This window comes from Vanellus vanellus, assembly GCF_965231255.1.
Source record: "Vanellus vanellus genome assembly, chromosome: 2".
NCBI classification, from domain to species: domain Eukaryota; kingdom Metazoa; phylum Chordata; class Aves; order Charadriiformes; family Charadriidae; genus Vanellus; species Vanellus vanellus.
Genome location: NC_138906.1, coordinates 46575202 through 46598358, shown reverse-complemented (window position 1 = coordinate 46598358; position 23157 = coordinate 46575202). Strand labels below are relative to the sequence as shown.

General features: G+C 39.6%; 1 protein-coding gene across 1 annotated transcript in view; it reads left to right on the top strand.

Moving 5' to 3' along the window:
* Positions 1-23157, top strand: part of OSBPL10 (oxysterol binding protein like 10) — a gene marked incomplete at both ends in the record, with an annotated part of 117472 nt that overhangs the window by 53310 nt on the left and 41005 nt on the right. The window contains one exon of the mRNA XM_082479009.1: positions 13596-13806. Within this exon, the coding sequence (XP_082335135.1) occupies positions 13596-13806 (211 nt within the window). The remainder of the gene's footprint in view (positions 1-13595; positions 13807-23157) is intronic.

The following is a 23157-nucleotide window of genomic DNA, read 5'->3' as shown; positions in this document are numbered from 1 at the left end:
TGGGATGCTTAAATCTCTGGGAGTGTCAGTCTGTTACCTTCCAGAGTAGGAAATGTGCATGTGCTTATAAAAATTATTCAATAAGTAGCATTAACTGTTTCACTTTTGGGGATAAGGAAATGTAAATTATTCTAGTACTAGAAACCGATAGTTATTAAATCACATAATCATGAGTTGAATGCTCTTGTATTCTCTGAATCTTTACCTTGCCTCTGCAATATCTTTGAAGTCGCTGAGTGCATATAAGTTTCGCTTTCCTAAACTACACCTTGTTCTGTGCACTTGATTTTGTAATCATGCAAAGGTTGAGTCATCCTGGATTCCAGATACCCAGGCAGGGAGAATGAAGGTTGCTATGGGAATCGGAGAGCAAATGTTCTACTAAAATTATACCATTTGTCCATGTGGGTTATGTCAAGAGTGAACCTGGTTCATTATTTCTGATCTCTCCCCCCGCCCCCAATCTGAAAAATATAAATGATGCAAAAATGGCTGCTTTTAATTAATTTTTTTTCAGCCTGTAGTTTAGTAGTAATTGAGCATGTGCAAAGATGATAATTTTCAGTCACGTAATACATGGCAATTTATAAATTAGGGCTAATACAGTGCCTATGATAGCTACATTCAGAGACTGCTGCAGTATTCATTTTCTTAAGCAATTGCAGAGAAGTTAAGATTACTCTTTATTGTTATTAAAATATTTCATTAAATTTTAGGTAAATGGTAGGTTCCCAAAGGAGCTTGAGAGAAGTCAGATTTGAAGCAAATTCAGTCTTTAGCTTTTATATGCCTTCAAAACTGTCACTTAATTTTGTACATTAAACAGAATTCAACTGTTCTGTTTTATATGCATATGTGTAACAGCACAGCATATTATACACTCACCTACATTTTTTTTGAGAAGCTATAAGGCTGTTTTCGTTCACAATTAAAGCACGAATACTGCAGGAGTTTCAATTCAGAGTTGATGGTTTGAAAATGAAGCTTTAACGAAAACATAATTCAGTAAATCTTTTCTCAGATTAGGGTATCACATCTCATTGCTGCTTGTTTAGTGGCCTTGCTTTCAGCGCTGGTTTCTGAGTGTCTGGCTGGGGCAGCAGTGATCATAGCAAACCCTGAACGCGACAAGGTGCATTTACCTTATGTAGCTCTGTTTATAATGCAAATTACCGCTTCCAAGATACACGGGCTGTTTTGTTAACCCACACTTAAATGCTATTTTTATTAAATTAAGTAGAAGATATTTTTGCGTGTTCTCAGTGTTAATATATGACAATGTAATATTAGGTGGCTAGCCAAGTTTCAGATATTAAGTACAGAAAGTACTTACATAAATACCCTCCAGGAGAAAGTAACCATAGAAATGCCATATATATTTTAAGCATGCCATTCAGTTTACATTATTATACAAGTTTATCGAGGGACTTATTATGATCTTCAACTCCTTGTGCAACACGCAAAGTGCTGCATGCTGCACTAAGAAATACAGGAAACATTTTGATTTTACAACAAATGGGAATAATAAACGTTATAGCTCTCATCAGTTATTTAACAAAGACCTGATCTGTAGCAGCTCTTGCTACATGTTCTTACTGTGATCTCCATTTCTTATGCTTGGCTTGCAGGTTTTGAATGCTTTAGAAAATTTGGTTGCATTACACAGAAGCTTTTAAGCAGCTACTTACCAGCTTATTGTTTGCAATTCTGATTTCTGATAATATGCTTTTAAAATATGGCTGCTAACATGACGACTAGCAGCATTTCATCCAAAAAGCTAAACTGAGTTATATCTGCCTGAATTTGACATGTACTTTAAAGTAGCTTCGTATTATAGGTACTAGATGTATACCTGCAATTGATAAATTCTTTTTAATTTTTATTATGGTCCATGCATTTATCTCTTGCTCATGAAACATAGTCTTATGTTCTTGCACATACTGCTTAGCATGTTCTTCCAGTGGTATCTACTGTGTTCTGGGATGACTGACTGCAGTTTTTCTCACAGAGATCGCCGGTTATTTAATGGCAGTTTTATTGGTAGGTCTAGGCTGGCAGACACAAAACACATGAATTTGTGGTAAAGTTGTTGTATAAATGCAATTCAACCATATTACAGCATGTCATAAATTGGCTACTTGAAATCATGGTAGTGTATGTTGACTCACTTCAGTGATGTGAAGTTAATGTCAACTTAAACCAGCTGACAGTCAGCTTTGGAGAAGCTTTGGGAGAAGTCAAAGGGGTGGATTTGGAATGCTTTGTCACAAGTCATAAAGATACACTTTATTCAAGGCTCAGGAATGGCAAGATTTGGTAGCCTTGGTAGTTAAAGTTCACTTGCTTTTCAGAAAACATGAGGTGAATTGACTGTAAGATAAGGAAGTAATATCTACTTTGATTAAAACTGTACGTCGTTCCAGTGTATACTGCATGCCTGAGAGTTGTTAAAATGACAGAAATAAAATTTTATTTTATACTTGGACACTACAAACTGGGCGGCTAACTGGGAGAGGGGTGAAAGGAAGTATAAGCAGTGTTTGGAAAGGGAAGAAGAACTGGAAGAGTCCATCAGAAATTTTAATAAGTACTGTATGGGATATTGGACTACTCTGAATGGCTTTATGTGTGTTTATATATTCCTAGGTGGAATGGAGTAATTTAAAAAAAACAAAGACATTAAAAAGTATTGAGTTGCGTTTTCTAGCACCGTGTGTTCTGAGGGAGAACCCCTCATCCTTGAAGCCAAGCATGTTGAAATGTGTAATTTATGTTCCAGTGAAACATGACCTTTTCCCTTCTGAAGACTGATTTCACTCAAAGTACAAAAACCTCGTTTTATCAATAGTATGCTATATTGTGGTAAACTAATAGAATTTTCCTGTGATTGCTGATGCTGACTTAATGACTAGCAGCAACCTTTTAGGTGCTCTTTTGAATGCTTAAAATTCACAAATTTGCCTTAATTGCTGATAATTCAAAAATATACTTTCCAGCTCTGTGCTGTAGCTATTAACTTCACCAAAGTGATCCTTCTGAAATGTGTAAGAAAAACTGCTACTCAGAAGAGTCCATAGAATAACATCTGCTTACGAGCAATGTTTAGTCACTAAAATGAATGACTTTTCTTGCAGATTTTGAGGTAATTTTTATAAGTAGAATTGCGTAAGAATTATTTCCCGCAAGGTGTTTTTTATAAGCTGTGTTCTCAACGCTGCATTCTGTGGTTTAAAATCCAACTGCCTGCTTCTTGCTTGGCTAGATGGCAGCCAGTTGCCGTCCAATGTTTACTTGAACTTGCAAGCTCCTTCCTTTTGCTTCTCTAATATTTGGTTCTGGATCACTGGAAGTAACTCGGGGTGAGGGAAGCAGCCTTGGAAGCCACTGTCTGCTGTTTCTCTTCTTTGTGTTTTTACCTCAAGATCCCAACACCCTGCTCCCCTTGAGTCATCTTTGATAGTAAATGGTAAGTCTTAGTAGGTGACTATTAGGATATGGTTAATATAGCAGGTACATTAGCAAATGCTCAAGAAAAGAGCTCTTGGTGGGGGAACCTGGCGCTTACTATTTGTGTGTTGGTACAAACCTTACACTGGTAATAAACGTCACGCATTACCTACATGTGTGGAGTATCCACAGGGAGCGCTAATGCAAGAGGCAAAAAAGAAAATCTGTCATGTCTCCTGCAACAGACCCCGATCCCCAAACATCGTCCTCCAGTGGCAAAACAACCAGTGCTAGATTCATACTGATCATTTTGCAGAAAATGTATGGCCCACTCATTCTGATTTGTGCGGAAAAGTAGTGCTCATTGATACAATTTGTCTGAGTCACGCTCTTTCACTTGAGTATTTATTATGGCAGCCAGCTCTTTACTAAACAGCTTTAACTTCTCATCTAGAGACTTGTGGAGTGAAACACTCTTTAAGATAGCTGACAATATCAGAGGAATTTTATTTTCCTCCAGTGTTTTAATACTGTGTTTTGTTTGTAAATCTTCTTCTTCCACAGGGAAAAGAACCTGAAGTTTATGTTGGTTTGGAAGGGAGAAGTGTTCTCCTCTTCAGATCTTAAGCAGCAAGAAGGGATTCTCAGAATAACTAGCAAATTTTGGGAGGATGACAGGAAAAGCTTGCTTTCCCCCTCCCTCCCTCTCCCCCTCCATAAAATGTGAAGCCATTCAAGGGAAGCTGAATATCTCAGGGTATTGATTAAAATTAAAAGCATTCTCCAGTTTAGAAAATCCAAGATTATCTGTCTGCTAAAACATTGTCTGGCAAGATTTGAACTTTTTTGTCCTAGTCCATCTCAAAGGACACAAGGTCTTTTCTGTAATTTCTCCCCCTGCCCTGTTTCCTTTTGGTCATTCACTAACTCATTTCTCAGGTGAGAAGGACAGATTGAATGCAGAAAGCGTGCATTTAACCTTAAGTCTGGAATTGTGTTCATAAAGAAGTGTGGTAAGGAGTCTGCCTGAGATAGCAAAGGGAAGCATCTGATTTGTTTTGGCCTGAAGTAGGTGCTCCATTTTGCTGAGATTTCTGGAGGCATTCTCAGGGGTTCTGCCAGAACTACTAAGTAGCATGTGTGTTGCAAGGGCTGTGAACCTCTCTCTGGTGTCTCTCTATTTGCCCGATGTAAGAAACGGAGTTCCGTAGAACCTCAGAGTGGATAGTCAGGTTGTGCCTTGGGAGTGTTTTGCATCCAAATAAAGTGTCTGGCAGAATCCCAGAGAACATTGACAGTTACAGATGTCATATGCTCTTAGGTATTTGAAGATAGATCTGTTAAGTATATGATGTCTCTTGTTCTTCTGAACAGAGAGGTGCTTTTGTAAAACAGGTAGTTAGGTCAGCTCCTTTTCTTGCTGAGCTTCTGCCTGTTTTAAAGCATAGAGGGAAAGGAGGAGCTTCCTCCCCTATACCTGAGTTTCAACAGACAGAATTTCTTGGGAAGGTAGTTTACTTTTTCGCCAGTGATACTGGAAGGAATATCTAAGGTTTCCATCAACAAAAAAGATCCCTTCTCCCCTTTTTCCTCCATCCCCGAGATCCAACAACCTTATCGGCCAAAGCAATAGTATGCAGACCTACAAAATGCAAAGTCTGATTATCGTAGCTGTGCAACTAACAGCCAGGGAGCTTGGAAGTGTGACTAGTAAGCTACTGGATGGTAGACCAATGAGTAAGAAGTCTGTAGTCCATCAAATGATTATCTTCACAAAATAGAAGAGACTATGTTGTAAGGATGTGCAGCAAGTGTCCGCAAGTGAGAGAATTTAAAGATCTAAAATAGGAATTGAATGTGTAAAGAATGGAGCATAGGATTATGGCTAGTATACGAATAAATTAACTAGCCAATTTAAAAAGTGCATGATGGGTTGGTAAATATCAGCTGCTCCCTGCGGTGTAAATCCTGTGCTGAGGTCCCTGGAGAGCTCATAGCCACTGGAGGTGCTGTTGGCAGACCAGTGGAACAGCAGCAGCATCAATGGAAGCAGCAGACTGGAAAGCGTACCTAAGAACACGACACAGTTGAGCCAGACTGCCTCCTTCACAGCTTGTTTTCTCGTGGTTGTCTTAGACTTGTCCTTTAGAATCAGTCCTAATGACATTTGCTCTCTCTTCTGTAAGGTTTTTCCTCACAAGGAACCACCCTGTGGAGCAGGCGATGAGAAGGCTGAGGAAAAAAAAAAAGCCAAAACAAAACCCCAAAGGGAATAATGTTTTGTTAGCTGAGACAATAAAGATATGTAGCAACTGGCTTTTCAGTTGTTCCCTTCACAGAGATTATGTGGATTCCTGATTAGGGAAAAGAGAACAAAATAGTGGATGGGGGTGGGGGGAGCTTGTTTTCAGTCTCTTCTGAGGAGAGAAATAGAATTGTGAAAGCAGAGGCAAGGACTGAAAAGAAAAAGAAATGTGCCCTGGTGATTAGCTGCCATCCTGATTGTCAGAGGTATAGTTCTGTTTGTTCCGTCACTTTTTGTGTCTCTGTCTGCAAATTACATGCCAAGTGAAAATTAACTCGCTCCTTTGAAGCTTCATTGGTAGGATGTATGTGTCTAAGCCTTAATAACTATTATATAACAAGTCATTCCAATTTTACTGTTCGTTGTTTGCTTCTTTAAAATAATTGAGGTCAAGCTGGCTGCTACCCTGAGGTGACAATAATGGAGAATTATGTGCTTATTCTCTGTAATGGGGGGGAAGCAGTAATCAAGAAAGGACAATTGATATGGATCTCATTATCTGGTCCATCTTTCCAAGATGCTTTCAGAATATCTCACTTTGTGTTCTAGGATCCTTTCTTAAAATATTTTTTTCTCATTAGCATAGTAATGATCACAGAGACTCCTGTGGGTCTTCATCCAGATTGAAGCTTTGTGGATAGAATTCCTTTCTGTTTGCAGATCAAGGAGGTTCTTTTTGGTCAAAAGCTCAGGTTTTATTGTAAGCAAAGTGTGCAGATAAGTTACACAAGTAACTTAAACGTGTTTGTGGTCATCTGGTCTTGTATGTGTTTCTACACTACACTTTTAAAGCCAAAACGCAAAATTCTCTTTAAGAGATTTGTGTTATATATTGCAGTACTTCTAGCAGCAACCTCTGTGTATAGCTCTTACACTTTAGTTATAGATTAAGCTGCCATCCTAGCTTGCATGCTATTGATGGAATCCCATTAAGAGATCTATGGACTTGACTTTACTGAAGAAAGGACAGAAGTCTATAAATCCTTATCAGAAAATTTCTTCTGTCGAGTAGTAACATGCACATAGCAGTGACCTTGAGTAGTTCGAGAATGCTTTTCAGAAGTTAAGCCAAAGCAAAAGTTCTCTTGCTCTGCAGTGGTTAGTTATAAATACTTAACTCAAAACAAAAATGCATTCAATTGGGGGAAAAAAACACCTTTTATTGCAGCTGCAGACTTCTCAATTAGAGAGGTATAACTTTTGAGTTAGTGATTAACAGTATTTACATAGTCTTTTTGCATGTGTTTATGGTCTTTCCTTTTTCAGAATGAATAGTTGAAAGTAGGAAAGTTTCATGGAAATACTAGGTGGGAATTGTGAACTTGAGCTGGATTAGTAGCTAGTGTGTCAAATTAATGACTGGTATGATTGCTTTAGTGCTCCAGGTATTTATATCTTACATTTTAATATATACTTGATATATACTTCCACATATATTGGTTGTCTGTTTTAACTTTTAATTTTTACAATATGACAGTTTGTGGTGGTGTTGATGAAATACAGGTCAAGACTGCAAGAGGAGTCCATGCTCAAGGTCAGAATTGATGACTATATTAGGTTTACATGGCAACCCAATGTATTGGGTTTACAATGACTTAAAAGCTTTTTATTTTTTGTCTGTGGACTTTCTTCTCTTCTGGCACTCGTCTGCTTTTGCTTTTAAGAAAAGCAGTGTCTTATATTAAAAAAAAAAAAAAACAAAACAAAAACAAACCCCTGTGGTGCTTGTTTAACAATGAGAACCAAGATCCTGACTCATATCATTTATGACTTGTTCTAGGGTGATTTGAAAAGCTGATCTCTCCTTGTGTCCTTTCCTAATGTCTTCTGAAATGTTTTTCTTTTCATACTGTTGTCTAAAAGCAAGAAACTGGTATTTCCAGAAAGTGTATGTGTGTGATAGAGAGAGATACAGTGTTTTCATATAACACTTTAATAAATTAAAAACAAACAAACAAAGCAACCTACCAAACAAACAAACAAAAAACCCCCAAACAAACTGGCTATTCCCCAGCCTTTGAAGGCAATCAACTTCTCACAAGGGCAGCTTGACTTAGAGACAGTAAGAAAGTGGTCTGTGTTGCATTTCTGTTACTATTTAAATGTCTAAAGTTTTTCCCACACAACTGTTTATTTTTACAGATGCTCTGCTTTTCATATAAGCACTGTGGTGTTTATTTTCCTATGTTTTTAATAATTGTTTTCAACTTGCATGCAGTCAGTAATGGAAAGGATTTAAAAATAAAAATCACTGCATTAAATCTTTCAGAGGAATTGCCTAGAGATAAGTAGGTAGGCAATGTACTGCTAGTGGTGGTGCGCAGAGAATACTACAGCAGAGAAAAGAGTTATTAACTGATGGAGCCAAATGTTTCCTTGATGAATGATTTCTAGCACGTCACAAAGGAGCTTGACGATGCAGCATTTTTATGGGTTTTCAGCACTAAAAGAATATTTTCCTTTTTCTCTGGAGTGTTTTGGAATTCATTTCATACATACGGGTAGGCGTATCTTAATACCTACTCTAAAAGGATTTGATATGTGTGAAGATTGATACCAAAAAAGGAGAATGCCACACAATTGTGGCTGGGGAAGTCTGAAGAATCTTCCTCAGGTTTTATATTCCAAAAGAAGGGTGGGAAGATGTGAAGTATTTAAATTCTTATATAGAAAGACAGGATTGGTGACACTACTTTATTTTCTTGGCCAGCTCCACATGGCCTGTATGACAAAGGGACAGTGTCTGCTTGCCCTTCGAAGTAATATGGCTGGTGTCATTCTTCCTTTGCTTCAGGGAGCTTGAAATCACTGTGTCCTGGGAGATGCCCCTGAGACAGCGGTGGATTGGGCAGTTTTGTAGATGGCTTAAAGCTGGTGTTTGCTTTAGGTTGTTGTGATGTGCTGTGTTGGGTGAAATCCTGTAGGATTAGTAATTCTAGAAAGAAAGATGTTCTGATTATCATAATACCCATCTGGGCTGGACAGACAGAGTTAGGCCTGTTAGTCCTGGAGTCTGGATAACAGGAGCATTTCCACTGTAAATAAAATCAGTCATGTCTGCTTACCTATTTGTTTGGGACCTTGTCACATGACCTTTTGTTCCCCTACATCATGGTTGGCAGTGTGTTCACTAACAGGAAGATGCAGGAGGTGCAATTCCAGCTGCGAAGGAGTAGTTAGCAGTTGCTGTGGCTGGGGTGAGCAGGGAAAGCAATCACCCAGGATTTTAAGATTAGCCAGGGAGAGGATGAAGCAGGCAGCAATAGAAGCTGTAAATTGGCTGTTTTGGAGCAAGCAGTAGAGAGCAGATGACCTACTGAGGAAAACATCAGAGATGATTCCTGTTGTAATCCAGTCTTCTGTGAGGCTGTCCTTGGGTGGCAAGTTTCTTTTAGGGTGGTGTTATTCAGAAGAATTTTATTGGGCTTGTGTGGCAAGGTTTTGATAGTGTGGGGGCTCCAGGGGTGACTTCTTTGAGAAGCTGCTAGAAGCTTCCCCCATGTCCAATAGAGCCAATGCCAGCTGGCTTCAAGACAGACCTGCTGCAGAGCAAGGCTGAGCCCATCAGCGATGGTGGTAGCACCTCCGTGATAACACATTTAAGATGGGGGAAAAAAAAAACAAACCACAAAACTGCACAACTGCAGCCAGAGAGAAGAGAATATGTGAGAGCAACAACTCTGGAGACATCAAGGTCAGTGAAGGAGGAGAGGGAGGAGGTGCTCCAGGCACTGGAGCAGAGGTTCCCCTGCAGCCTGTGATGAAAACCATGGTGATGCAGGCTGTCGCCTTGCAGCCCGTGGAGGTCCACGGTGGAGCAGATATCCACCTGCAGCCTGTGGAGGACCCCACAATGGATCAGGTGGATGCGCGCGAAGGAGGCTGTGACCCCGTGGGAAGCCCACGCTGGAGCAGGCTCCTGGCAGGACCGGTGACTGTGTGGAGAGAGGAGCCCAGGCTGGAGCAGGTTTGTTGGCAGGACTTGTGACCCTGTGGGTGACCCACGCAGTAGGATTCTGTTTGTGAAGGACTGCACGCCCTGGAAAGGAACCCCGCTGGAGCAGTTTGTGAAGAACTGCAGCCTTTGGGAAGGACCGACATTGGAGAAGTTTGTGGAGGACTGTGTCCCGTGGGAGGGATCCCGTGCTGGAGCAGGGGCAGAATGTGAGGAGGCAGGAAGCGGCAGAGACAACGTGTGCTGAACTGACTTCAGCCCTTTCCCCGTCCCTGTACGCCACTGGAGGGGAGGAGGTAGAGAAATCAGGAGTGGAGTTGAGCCCAGGAAGAAGGGAAGGATGGGGGGAAGGTGTTTTAAGATTTGGTTTTATTTTCGCATGAATCTGCTCTGATTTGATTGGTAATAAATTAATCTAATTTCCCCAAGCCGAGTCTCTTTTGCCCATGATGGTAATTGCTGAGTGATCTCTCCCTGCCCTTATCTCAACCTATGAACCTTTTGTTGTATTTTTGCTGCCCTGTCCATCTGAGGAGGGGGAATAACAGAGCGGCTTTGGTGGGCACCTAGTGTTCAGCCATGGTCTACTCACTGCAAGACTGTGGACAATACCTGAGAATTTCTGGCAGGCTAAAAGGTTTGAATCTCCTTCAAGCTTCAGGAACAGCTGTCAATAGGGAACGCATAATGTGGTCTGCTTATTCTGCTGCAATGCTGAATATGGAGAAAGGAGCAAACCAGGTATATGAGCTGGTCTCTTCCTAGCCCAAGGCTTCCCCTTACTGAATGTTTTGCAGTTAAGTAAATGCAGGCCTACTGGTGTTAGATATATATGCATGCATGTAATTCCTTTTGAAACATGGGGTCCTGATAGTTCTTTCAGGTTTTTTACTTTATATCTAGCATAGAGTTGTATTTCTGATGTTTGAGTGCATTTGTGGGAATATGTGGTTTCTTTTCCATATTATGAGAAGCTATTTATAGGTGAAGAGGGCATCCAAAGCTGAAACAAGAGTGGAGAGAGAAGTGGGTTTGAGACTTGGTGAGGAGACTGGAGCAAATAGTCTTTGCTGTTGTAAAAAGTAGAGAACTACTAGTTTGAGCTGTCTGTATTTGCAAATAAGGAGGATGGAGAGCTGTAATGTACTAAAATAAACCTCTGTAAGAGCAGACTAATTCAAAATTAAGCCAGTTATTTCACTTTGGAAAATGAAAGTTAAATTGTAGCTTTTTCCAAATCAAAGCTTTTCATTCTGGCTTTGAAACCAGCTTAGAGTGCTGATAAATCAAGCACTCGGCTTCCCCTCTGCTTGAGATAGGAAAAAGTAGACCCACAAGTAAGATCGAAGATAATGGTATAGCTGCATGGCCTAGTGTCTGTCCTGTGAAGGGTAATGTGTTTAACGAGTTTCGTCTAGCATGGTTTGGTGTTAGCTCCTCTTTGATTTATTCTTTTTAGAACAACCACACTCCAGCTCTTCTAAAATCTTTCGTCAATGACTTTTAAAAAAAGATAAAATTGACAAGCGTGTAAAAAAAGTTCAGTTATTTCAATAATAGATGTTATTTTCTTCCCTTTTTGCCAGAGTTCTGTGACTGTCTGGAATAGGGAACATTATTCCTTTTTGTTCTGTTCATTCAGCGCCTTAAACAGAGTGGTTTTGATCAGTGTTCGAGCAGCAAATGTTCAGCAAGTTCTAATGCTTTGAATCCTACACAGAAGTTGCTGTTCCTGGTCTCATATACTGCGTCAGGTCTGTAGAACAGCTGCTGGTACCACAACTATAATGTGAAGTTAGGTAGCACTGGAAGGATGAATCAAAAAGGCTTCTTTAAAACTATCTTAAGTCAGCTAGAGAATAGTACAACTCAGAGCAATACATTGTTTTGGCTAAAGGGAGAATAAATCATTGATTTTATTTAAATTTCTCCTAATTTAGGAATAATATAGTTAATAGAAGACTGTAAACCTTTGGGCTAGGTGATAGCTGCAAACATTTAGTTAATTTTCCAAATGTTTCCTAAGCGCTCTGCTCAGTTTGTCTTATGCTGCTGTCCTAGCTGCAGAAGAATATAGCTGCTGTTTATTAATGGAGAAGGGAAAATGGAAATGTTTAAAATTTGAAGTTTCCAAGTTTTATTTTGGATTTTATTTCCTATGGAAGCAAATCTTTGGAAATAAGTGTTTCTCACAAAAAAAAAAAAAAAAAAAAAAAAAAAGGTAGGAAAACCAGTCACTTAGAAATGAAAATAGAACATTTCTGTCGCAGTGAAGCGTGAGAACGTCAGCTTTTCAACTTCACATTCTTATTCAGGATGGCAAAAGGAGGGAAGCAGTTTTCCATAAAATTATATTGTGCAGTCTTCCAGGGAGAAGATGATCTTTTTTCTTCTAGCTGTCCCTTCAACTTGCCTCCCTGAGCTCTTTTCCTGAGGGAGGAGTATTTGCATGAGTGGTGTGTCTGTGGTGTCCTTGTTTTTGTTTTTGCTTTGAAGCAACCCTCTGTCTGTGCTGTGAGCTCAGTTACACGGTGTGTGACGTCTGAAAGCAGAGCACTGCTTGGGATTCAAGCAGTTCCCTAAAGCTGCATATTGTGGGGTCTGTGTCGCCTTCTGACTGATTTTGTTTTCTGTCAAAGAGAATTAAAATTGACTGAAGCTTTGGCCTCTGTTTTAAATGTTGACTATTAAAATATCATTATTGTAACCTTCAGCAAGGCATTTAGCTAAACTTCCTTACAAACCTTGCAACAACAGCTTTTCGTTTAAGTCTAAACTTGTTTGCAGGGATGGTTATTTGCATCTTTGAGTTCAGTTTCCTTTCTGTCTTTTCAGTGCACTCAGCGTATGCTTTTTTAAATCAGTCTGTTTACCACAGCATAGGGAGGCTACAGGAAGCACACCGTACATTGAAAATATAATAATGACAATAAAAAAGTCATGGAGTTCATAATAATACATTTTTACAGTGTAGTAGCTTGGACAAATGGCACTTGAATCTTTGTTGCTTATGAAGTCTTCGGATATTTTTTCTGAAAGCTTTGGATACGTCAAGTATGAACTTATAAGTTTTTGCAATAAGTTTTTTGCAAGGTAAGTGTAAGAAAAGAGGCTTGTCATGTGCATGTGTAATTTCCTACAGGCTGTAAAAACAGGGAAATAGTTTCAAACATCTCCTTTTTCTTTTGGGTTTAGGAAGGATTTTGGAAGCTTGCCAATTTGTTTAAAGAACAGCCTGCTCAAATAGCCTTTTTATATCTGCTATACAAGCATGCGTTTCATCTTCATCTGGATGGTCCAAATCTAGAAACAGATTAACTTTCTCCCTGACAGCTGGTATTCATATCTGATAGTAAATAAGTACTCTTAGGTTGCATCCTATGCTAATGTCTGTAAACTTACAAGTTACCTTATTTTGTAAAAGCAATTCCTTACTGATGCTTGAGAAATGAAAAATGTATGTTCTTAAACTGTGATTAAATATTTTATGTAGGAAAGAAGGAGGAGGGACAGTGTAGCTTTCTTGAGTGTTTCAGGTCACATATAAAGGAAAGACAATCTAAGCGTAAATTACTAATGGAGAAGGAAGTAGTATTTTCATACTTTTCCTTATGAAGACTTTCAGAAAGTATGAGTCACACTATTAAACCTAATATGAACCTACTATTTTAAGAGACGATTTTCTCTAACATAGTCTTGACATTTTTACAGGCCTTTGGTAGTCTCAAGCCCTTCGTTTTTGTAGGTAAGTGTATGGTATGTTTGGATCAGAACATTAACATCCATTTGTGGTAGTTCTTCACGTTTAGTCACTATATCAACCCATAAGAATTTAACAGCTACATAGTGATATTTTGTATGATAGCAGATGTTTTTGGATCTTTACAGATGATGAGCCAAGTTGAGGGACAACAGAAGAATCTTGTACAAGCCATTGAAGCTCTCCCAAGTTCTGGGCCTCTTTCTGCCTTGGATCAGGACTTGCTGCTTTTAAAAGCTACCTCTGCTGCCACCCTGAGCTGCCTTGGAGAATGCCTGACTCTGTTACAGCAAAGCATGCATCAAGTGGGCCAGCATCATAACAGGACACTGTCATCAGGTGAGCACAAGCTCTCTTGGGTATTATTTTCTGTGCCTTGGAGTTTTTTATTATGATACTGAAGCAGGCAAAATTAACTGTTCCTCAGAGAGGAGTTGGGGTCAGCAGCTTGTAAGCTTCTGCAGTCTCAGGTATTGTAATTTTTTACTTTGCCTAAAACAAGATGCAAAATCTATTGAAATCAGAAGACAGGAGGAAAAGAGGTTGTCCTAAGTCTTCTCAGAGAAATCAGGTTCTGAAAACAGCAAGACAAAAAAAAAAATAGGTGGGCATGGAGAACAGGTAGATAAGCCTATATTCTTAATGACAGTGCAGAACCTGTTTGGTTGGCTTGTTTTGCTTTTTTTTTTTTTAGAATTAAATCACAATACAGATTTGTTTGATAAAAATACATACAATATTATGCAATGCTACAGTGAAAAATCATATTTCTAGTTTTCTAATGGAAGGATGCTGCTGAGGCAGATTTATTCCAGTCTGCTTTTTTTTAATCTGGAAAGAGTTCTCCATGCTGCTATTTAAAAAAAAATCTGTGGCAAATTTCTATGACCCTAAAATGTTGAACAGTGTGATTCTGCATTGAGCTCTGCAGGCATGAACCTCTCATTCCCCGTGCAGCTTTTTTTTTCAGTTCACCCAGTTCTGTGTCATAGAATCATAGAATCACAGAATGGTTTAGGTTGGAAAGGACCTTGAAGATCATCGAATTCCAACCCCTCTGCCCTAGGCAGGGACACCTCCCACTAGATCAGGTTGCCCAAGGCCATGTCCAGCCTGGCCTTGAACACCTCCAGGGATGGGGCCTCAACAACCTCTCTGGGCAACCTGTTCCAGTGCCTTACCACCCTCAAAATGAAAAACTTCTTCCGAATGTTTAATCTGAACCTGCCCTCTTCTAGTTTAAAGCCATTCCCCCTCGTCCTATCACTCCATGCCCTAGTAAAAAGTCCTTCCCCAGCTCTCCTGTAGGCCCCCTTTAGGTACTGGAAGGCCACAGTAAGATCTCCCCGGAGCCTTCTCTTCTCCAGGCTGAACAGCCCCAACTCTTTCAGCCTCTCCTCATAGGGGAGGTACTCCAGCCCTCCGATCATCCTCGTGGCCCTCTTTTGGACACGCTCCATCAGGTCCATGTCCTTCTTATGCTGGGGACTCCAGAGCTGGATGCAGTACTCCAGGTGGGGTCTCACGAGAGTGGAGTAGAGGGGCAGAATCACCTCCTTTGACCTGCTGGCCATACTTCTTTTGATGGAGCCCAGGATATGGTTGGCCTTCTGGGTTGTAATCACACATTGCTGGCTCATGTTGAGCTTCTCATCAATCAGCACACCCAGGTCCTTCTCCTCAGGGCTGCTCTCCAGCCATTCTCTGCTGAGCCTGTATTTGTGCTTGGGATTGCCCCGACCCAGATGTAGGACCTTGCACTTGGCCTTATTGAACTGCATGAGGTTGGCTTGGTCCCACCTCTGCAGCCTGTCCGGGTCCCTCTGGATGGCATCCCTCCCCTCCAGCGTGTCTACCTCGCCAAAGACAGCAGACTTGCTGAAGGTCCACTCGACCCCACTGTCCATGTCGCTGACAAAGACGTTGAACAGTACAGGCCCCAGTACGGACCCCTGAGGAATGCCACTCATCTCTGGTCTCCACTTGGACATCGAGCCGTTGACCACAACTCTTTGAGTGCGACCGTCCAGCCAGTTTTTTATCCACAAAGTGGTCCATTTGTCGAATCCACGTCTCTTCAATTTAGAGACCAGGATATCGTGTGGGACAGTGTCAAACACTTTGCATGTATCCAAGTAGATGACATCAGTTGGTCTTCCCTTGTCCACTGCCACTGTAACCTCTTCGTAGAAGGCCACCAGATTTGTCAGGCATGACTTGCCCTTGATGAAGCCATGCTGGCTGTCACAAATCACCTCCTTGTTTTCTGTGTGCCTTAGCAGAGTTTCCAGGAGGATCTGCTCCATGATCTTGCCAGGCACAGAGGTGAGACTGACTGGCCTGTAGTTCCCCGGGTCTTCCTTATTTTCCTTTTTGAAAATAGGGGTTATGTTTCCCCTTTCCAATCGGCAGGAACCTTGCCAGACCTCCACGACTTCTCAAATATGATGGTTTCTGTCCACAATGTTGGAATTGGACCTTTAGCTTTCTGAAAGGGTGGTCAGTGTTTTTCCATGCACACACTGCACTGCCTAGTATAAGAACAGGAACAGGAATTGATATCAGAGGAGCAGCATCAGCAGAACTCTGGATGTGGGGTGGCTTTTTATGTTTCCTTCGGGTGCTTCAACAACATACTCCCCAACCTGTCCTTCCTTACAGTAGGTATACTATGGGGCAAGATATGCCCTGAGGGCTGCTGAGACAGCTAGGTAGAAAGCCCTCTGAAAAGTTCCCATTGTGGGTAGAATAGAAATGTGAGAGGGTCATCTGAGAAGTAGGCAAATGATGTAAAAAGGGTTCTTGGGAAAAACAGTGTAAAAACTCTGACGCTTAAACTATGGTATATCATGACTTTCCTGCATCCAGATTCTGATATATTTTGTAAAGGAATATAAATAAACAAACACTTTTCTTATTTTCTGTATTCTGTTTTTCTCGTAGAAAATGCAAAAAAAACCTTGCACATATTTAAATAGTAATAATAAAGTGCATTTAATTGAATTATTTGATATAATTTTATTTCAAAAGAGAATGGTTTGGAAGAAAGATGAAAAGCATCCTTCAAAGAAAAGTCACTTTCTAGTTTCAAAGTCCCTGAAGGTTGTTTTTCATGTCCGTGTGATCTAAGCGAACTGTCAGAGACAGGTGACTTGAGTTGTACGTGTCCTTGAGTCTGTGTCCAAATAATCTTCTGTTAAATCAATGTCTGTATTTTGACTTGATAATGATTTTTGAGGATTTGTGCACAAGAACAGAGAAAAGCAAGCCTAACATTAGTAGTAATTGCTGAAAGGAAATCCCATATTTTTTGAGAAATAAAAGTGGAAAGCCAAAACTATAAAGTACTTAATATAATTTAATAAGTGTTTTTGTTTGTTCCTCCTAAGACTTGTTCAAGAATCCTTTCAGGAATCAAAATTCTGTAGCACTGGTTCACACCAGCATCTTTGATGTAACTGTGAGAACCTGAATGCAAACAGTTCATTATTCAGGGTGTACGTGTGCTTATTCTTTGGTATGTAATTTAAAAAAAAAAAAAAGAAATGAACTAAAAGCTGCTGAAATATTTAGTCTCTCCTTCCTGACTGAAAGTCTGTGAGATGATATTTTTATTTTTTTTCCTTTTCTTTTCCCCAGGCGTTGTTATGCAACACAGTTGCCTGAAAGAACCTGGCCTACAAGTCTTGATTACTGATTTTCCTACACATTTAATCTTGTCCAGGCGTACTTTGATAGACTTAACATTTCTGCTGAGTGGGTGGTGTTTCAGAGTCATCAAAGCTGCATAAACTCGTACCTAATCAGACTAATGCCTTTAAGTAATCCTCTAGCAAACTCTAATTCTGAGACATGATATATTTCATTTCAATTCTGTGTCCTCCAGGTGATTTTTTTTTTAAATTCATACCCAGAAGGTGCAACCAAAAGATGACCTTTACTGTCACCTGTTGATACTGTCAGGTGAAAATGACTCTTGTTAGTTTAAAAGCCGAATGTTCTTCTGACAGGAAGTCTCAAACGCCTTTCCCATGAGATGTGATGGCCCTGTGCAATTTATTGCCAAATGTTTCCATCCCAGTGCAGTGTCATTACTTGCTGCATGGTGTCCCAAGATGCTCATGGGCATCGTGGGGCAGGATCCACAGAATTTTGTAGAGAGAGACAAGATTGGGATTTGGTAACATTTTCTTGCTTCTAGCCTACAGTTCGTGAAAGCAGTCCAGTCCAGCAAAGCAGCACAGTCCTGCTCATGTGGAGTGTGAGGAATAATCAGTGGCTTAGCTTTGGGATTTGAACTTACCCTTGAGTTTACCTTCCTTCAACATTAAAAGCAGTCACTATTATGCCATAAAGCGAGAGAACTGCCTGAAAAGTAGATATCTCTCTACTTTCTCTGTTTTCTCTGTACCTTTGCTCTGCTTGTATCCTTGAAGTCTTTATGGCTGATTACGCAAGGATTTCTGACAACTTCTCTGTGCACCGTAGGCCTTGCAATCTTACTGCTTCTAAAGCAAGGACATAAAGTTGCTGAGAGTTTCTGACCTAGTACTTATGGAATGCACTCATGAAGATTATAATTAAATAGTAGCTTTTAAAAACAGATTTACAGACCTTTATTGTTTTACACAGGAAAAAAAGTCTCCTTTCTTTTGATGTAAATATTTTTATTGCTTTTTTTTCCAGTAAAGTGACTAGAAAGAAAGCAGCTTGGCATGCAGTTTAGTGGAATCTTATCCAGAATCTAGGATTGTGTAGGTCTTGACTTTAAATATTTTTATGGCATCCTTTGTCATGGAATAGTTTAAGGATGACATGATTCTTCCTCTTCGCTTTCATGTTTCACACGAGTTGTCACTCTTAGACCTCAAGCCTACAAGCAGACATGAAGATTAAACTGAAGTCTTCAATCTTGTCTTGAAGGGTAGTCAACACATGTTTTATTTCCACTCTAAAGCTTCAAGGAAGGGTTTTTGTGATTGTCTTTTTTGTTAGTGCTTGATTTTGGAAGTGCATAAACAAGAACCATTAGTGAAGCAGAATCCTGTCTGTGTTTCTACTTTTGAGTCAAAATAATGTCAAATAATGTAAAATTCATTTCTAGCTGAGCTGGAGCACCTCTCCCATGATGACAGGCTGAGAGAGCAGGGGTTGTTCAGCCTGGAGAAGAGAAGGCTCCAGGGAGACCTTATTGCAGCCTTTCACTACTTAAAGGGGGCTTTTAAGAAAGATGGGGACAGATTTTTAGCAGGGCTTGTTGCAATAGGGCAAGAGGTAAGGGTTTTAAACTAAAAGAGGGAGGATTTAGACCAGGTATAAGGAAGAAACTTTTTACACTGAGGGTGGTGGAACATGGGAACAGGTTGCTCATAGAGGTAGTAGATGCCCTGCCCCTGGAAACATCCAAGGTCAGGTTTGATGGGGCTCTGAGCAACCTGATCTAGTTGGAGATGTCCTTGCTCATTGCAGGGCGGTTGGACTAGATGACCTTTTAAAGGTCCCTTCCAACCCAAACCATTCTATGATTGTATGATTTTCTTATTGGCCAAGAATGTCACCACTTGGGTACATGTAAAGTATTTGCTAATCAGCATTAAGCGCCTTGTGGCAACCTTGAGGTCATTTAGCATGCAGATAGGAAACAGGCGCCTTTTAAAATAAAAATGCGGAGAATAAACTTTTGTCTTCAATTCAGACTTTAAATTTTGTAGGGTTATTTTTTTCTGCCTGTGTAGCCTTTGGTAGAAGAGTGTCTCTAGAGCCCATTGATTGCTATGGTTAACATCCTCCCCTCCCAAACTGAGAACAGAGCAAACTGACTTTTTTCTAAAGTAGCTTTACCAGGTTATGTTGTATATTAAGTCTGTTTTTTTATTTTCATGTTTTGGCAGACAGAATCCTGTCTGTAGTAGCAGCCTGAACAGATAAACAGAAAAGTTTCATGTTAGCCATTAATTTACTGAATAAAGCATCTCCCTGCTAGGAATTCCCTCCTATATTTTTTCTGTTTCTCGCTTGCCCACTTTTCCAAAGTGTAAAATAGAATGTGTTTTTTTTCCTGAGGATTTTTTCAAAACAAACCCCAAACTGATCCTCACTATAGATTTTTTTGAAGTGCAAATGCTGCTTATTTTGGCTCCCATAGCAGCAAATGGTTTGAAGTTGATTCTGGAGTTGGGGACAGTGTACTTGACCTTTGCTTTAGCAGATTCTGTTGCCTCCTTTTTGGAGAAAGTAAATGAACAGGAAAGATAAAATCTAGATGCTTTCAATTTGGTGACAAATGACAATTAGGGATTCTCCTTGCAGCTGAGATGGCAGGAGGAGAGAAAATTAAGCAGAGTCCTCCCCTTTCTTGATTAACACCCCACCCCTCAACCCCCAGAAATGCTTGTGGGCAGGGAAGGGTGAGAAAAGATGACAGGGGAGACCAGATTCTTTGTTACTGGTGTAATTTACTAAATTTGGCATGGTCAGTCAGGTCTCCCTTAAATACATCATCACTAGACTTGCTTCTGTGGAGAATAACCAAAATAATTTGCTGTTCTATCTAAATGCTAATACATTATTCCTTATAATGTTTTTCTTTCTTTGGAAGATAACGTTATTGCAGAGCATTGGCAAGTACAATGTTATCTTTCTAATCTGAAAAGCAGATGTGCAGGTGCCTTTTGCTGTTGCTGGTTCAGCCTGCAGTAGGATTTAGCAGAGAGACGAAACTGTCGCATCCATCCCTGGCAGGGGAAGGAATTGAGATCTAATCTTGGTCTCTGCTCGAGGCCTACTGCTGTATAGTTAAGGGGATATTTGTTAGAGTATAGTTACAGTATTTTGTAAGAGTTCTGTCAATAGATGTTAGTTTAACAATTGTGCCAGGAAAAAATGTAGGGTTTTTTCAGTCTATAAACCAAGACCAGAGGACTTAAAAATAGAAAGGTTTTTGTTATAGAATTGAGGTGGGTGTTAAGCATACTTCATGCATCAATTATCATGCAAAAATGTAGTTTGAAGGTACGTTGTGTACCTAGAAAACCAGAACCAACAGAAGAAAGTTATCAACATTGCTTAACTGAAAAATCTCCTGTAAACCTTCTCTTTGTGGACAATTTCCCTCCCTCCTGCTGTGTGCACCTGTGAAAGGGAAACACCTGTCTCCTGAGGGCATTTGTGTGGGATACAGACTATTGTGCCATCTGAAATAGGTGTGTGTTTTGTGAACTATAGCATTGCTATAGGAAAAGCAGAGTAGGTTGGGTCTGGATGCTGTAGAATATAGAAGCATTCTCCTGTGCCTTGGTGGATTTGTCTACTCCTGTTCATCACAGTAGAAATTGGTATTGAGGAGAAGTGGGGAAGAAGCTAATTTTTGGGCATTTTCTATAAGAACTCTCATTTTGTGTGTACATGTGCACTGGAATTCCAGAGGAATCGGGCTTGGGTTTTCAATTCTGGAACCATAGAACCAACACCGTGCAGGTAGAAGAGTTCTGGCTGATTTTGCTAGTTGTGCGTTTGGTACGTTCTTTCTAATTTTTGTGTAGTTCACTGCAGAAATGGATATTTTGTTTTAATTAGTGTAGTGTTTTGCATAGTCTTAAAGCAAATAGTAAAGTATCTGTGTAGCTGTGAATGCTTTTATGTCATTTGTGACTGACTTTCGGGAGAATTTCTTTAGAATTATGAAATGTATCAAAGTAAGAATTGAATTTACCTTTCTGTCAACTGTCTTTGACTATAACTGAGAACAGAGCAAAAAACTGACTTAAAAACAAAAACCAGCAACAGCAGTGTCTTCCTGTTCTTATCCAGCTCTGAAGATAAACTTTCTTTCTCATAATATTAAGGTTTTATGTCTTTTTTTTCTTCACAAAGTCTTTAAAAGAACAGGAATTGAACTACTGATAGAAAATTTTGAGTGCCATAAAATGGCAAAGATGGCAACTACATTAGAGTGGATCACGTTATTTACAGATGGCAGCTTAGTCTGCGGAGAGTAAATTCCAATAAAATAATTTGATTTGATGTAGAACAGAGAACAACCACCTGTATGATTTTGTAGTAAGAGTAATTTCTGCTAGTGCAGGTGAGAACATTTCAGATGTACAACTGGTAAGGTGAGTGAAGTAGGAGCCATGTTGTTGTGTCCTTTCACTTTCTGTATAGAGATTGTATTCTGATCTTAGTTGATTTTAAGATTATTTCTGATGAGTTCTCTCTTCATACTTTGCTTTTGCCTGAGAAGTAGGCTGCTATATTAGGTATATGGCAACTCCCTTGGGATGATAGGAGAATGCTGACATCGCAGAGTAAGATTTGTAGATTAAAGATCATCAAAGGTTCCCCGATGGCACTTTGAAACTAGGCATGGAATTTTTTCAACTTGTTCAGAGAGCTGACTTTTTATTTATTTAGGTTTCTGTGGTGTATGACTAATATCTTCTACTGCATATGTCTCTTCGGCAAAGTAGTCAAGTTCCAGGCAGGCAGAGTTTAACCAAACAGTTTTTCTGATATGCAGAGGTGTTGAGGAAACAGATGTGCTTTATCCTTTGGACCTTAACTCTTGGCATCTTATTGGTGTTGGCTAGGTCATAATGTGTTGTTAAGGTCAATTTAAAAATTGATTAAGCTGACAAGATTTGTTGTTTTGTGAGGGTAGCCTTGCCCTTGGGACAGGTGGAAAAACATACTTGTATAGTTCTAGCAGATTCTATTTCTGTAAGAGAGTCTCTAAAATGTGTGGAGAAAGATGAAGTAAATAGTCTTTTTACAGTGTGCTTGTACTGAAGAGTAAAACTAGTATAGTGCTTTTAAAAATATGTAAGTGATGGTGAAGTAAATGTTCATACTTAAAAATTTCCCCTGAAGCAATGTGTTTATTCAAGTCAGAGCTTTTTCTTGTGCTTATTTACAGACGTTTTATTTAAAAACAAATTAATTAAAAAAAATATTTACACTTAAGGCCAAATAGATTGTGTGTGCAGAGAGAAAATTAGTAGCCCAAGGAAATGATCGGATGACTTATTTTCAAAGATTGCCATAAAGAGAAGTCAGTTCAGTTTTATTTTTTTTTTTAGTGCTTCTGTAGTAGGAGAATAGCAGCAATAATCCAATATTCAGCTGTTTGACAGGGAGAAATAGAAAAATATACTGAGATTTGTTACTGCGAAGTAACAAAGAGTGTGAAGCATAGGCACACTCCATAAAAGTCTTTGTGGCTATTAAAAAGTGAAACTTTTGAATAACTTCTTGCTTTTTGTTTCCTTTTTAAAATCTGTAACATGAAAATGAATTAACATGAAAAAGAGTAAAATTTTTTTAATGGTTTGCAGACATGTGAATTCCCTCCAAGTAACCACCATTTTTATTTTAAATTTTCCAATTTAGTTTTATTGTTTATGCTGATAGTAGGCTTCCTTCCTCCCATTCAGCAAGAGTCCATTTTCGATCTGCCAAAACAAATCTTCAGATTATCCTCTGAATCAGAACTTGCTTTGAGGGATCCGGGGTTATCCTTTGTTCTTGGCAGCAAATTGTTCAAGAGCTGAGGAGCAAGCAAACAGATACTATGACTATAGTCACTGTGCTCTTCATTCCTTGCCATGTATACCAACGTCATGTGTTGGTTTAAATCTATCTTTGGAATGTGGGCAGATGTTAGTTTTCTGATGTGTAGGACCAATGTATAGA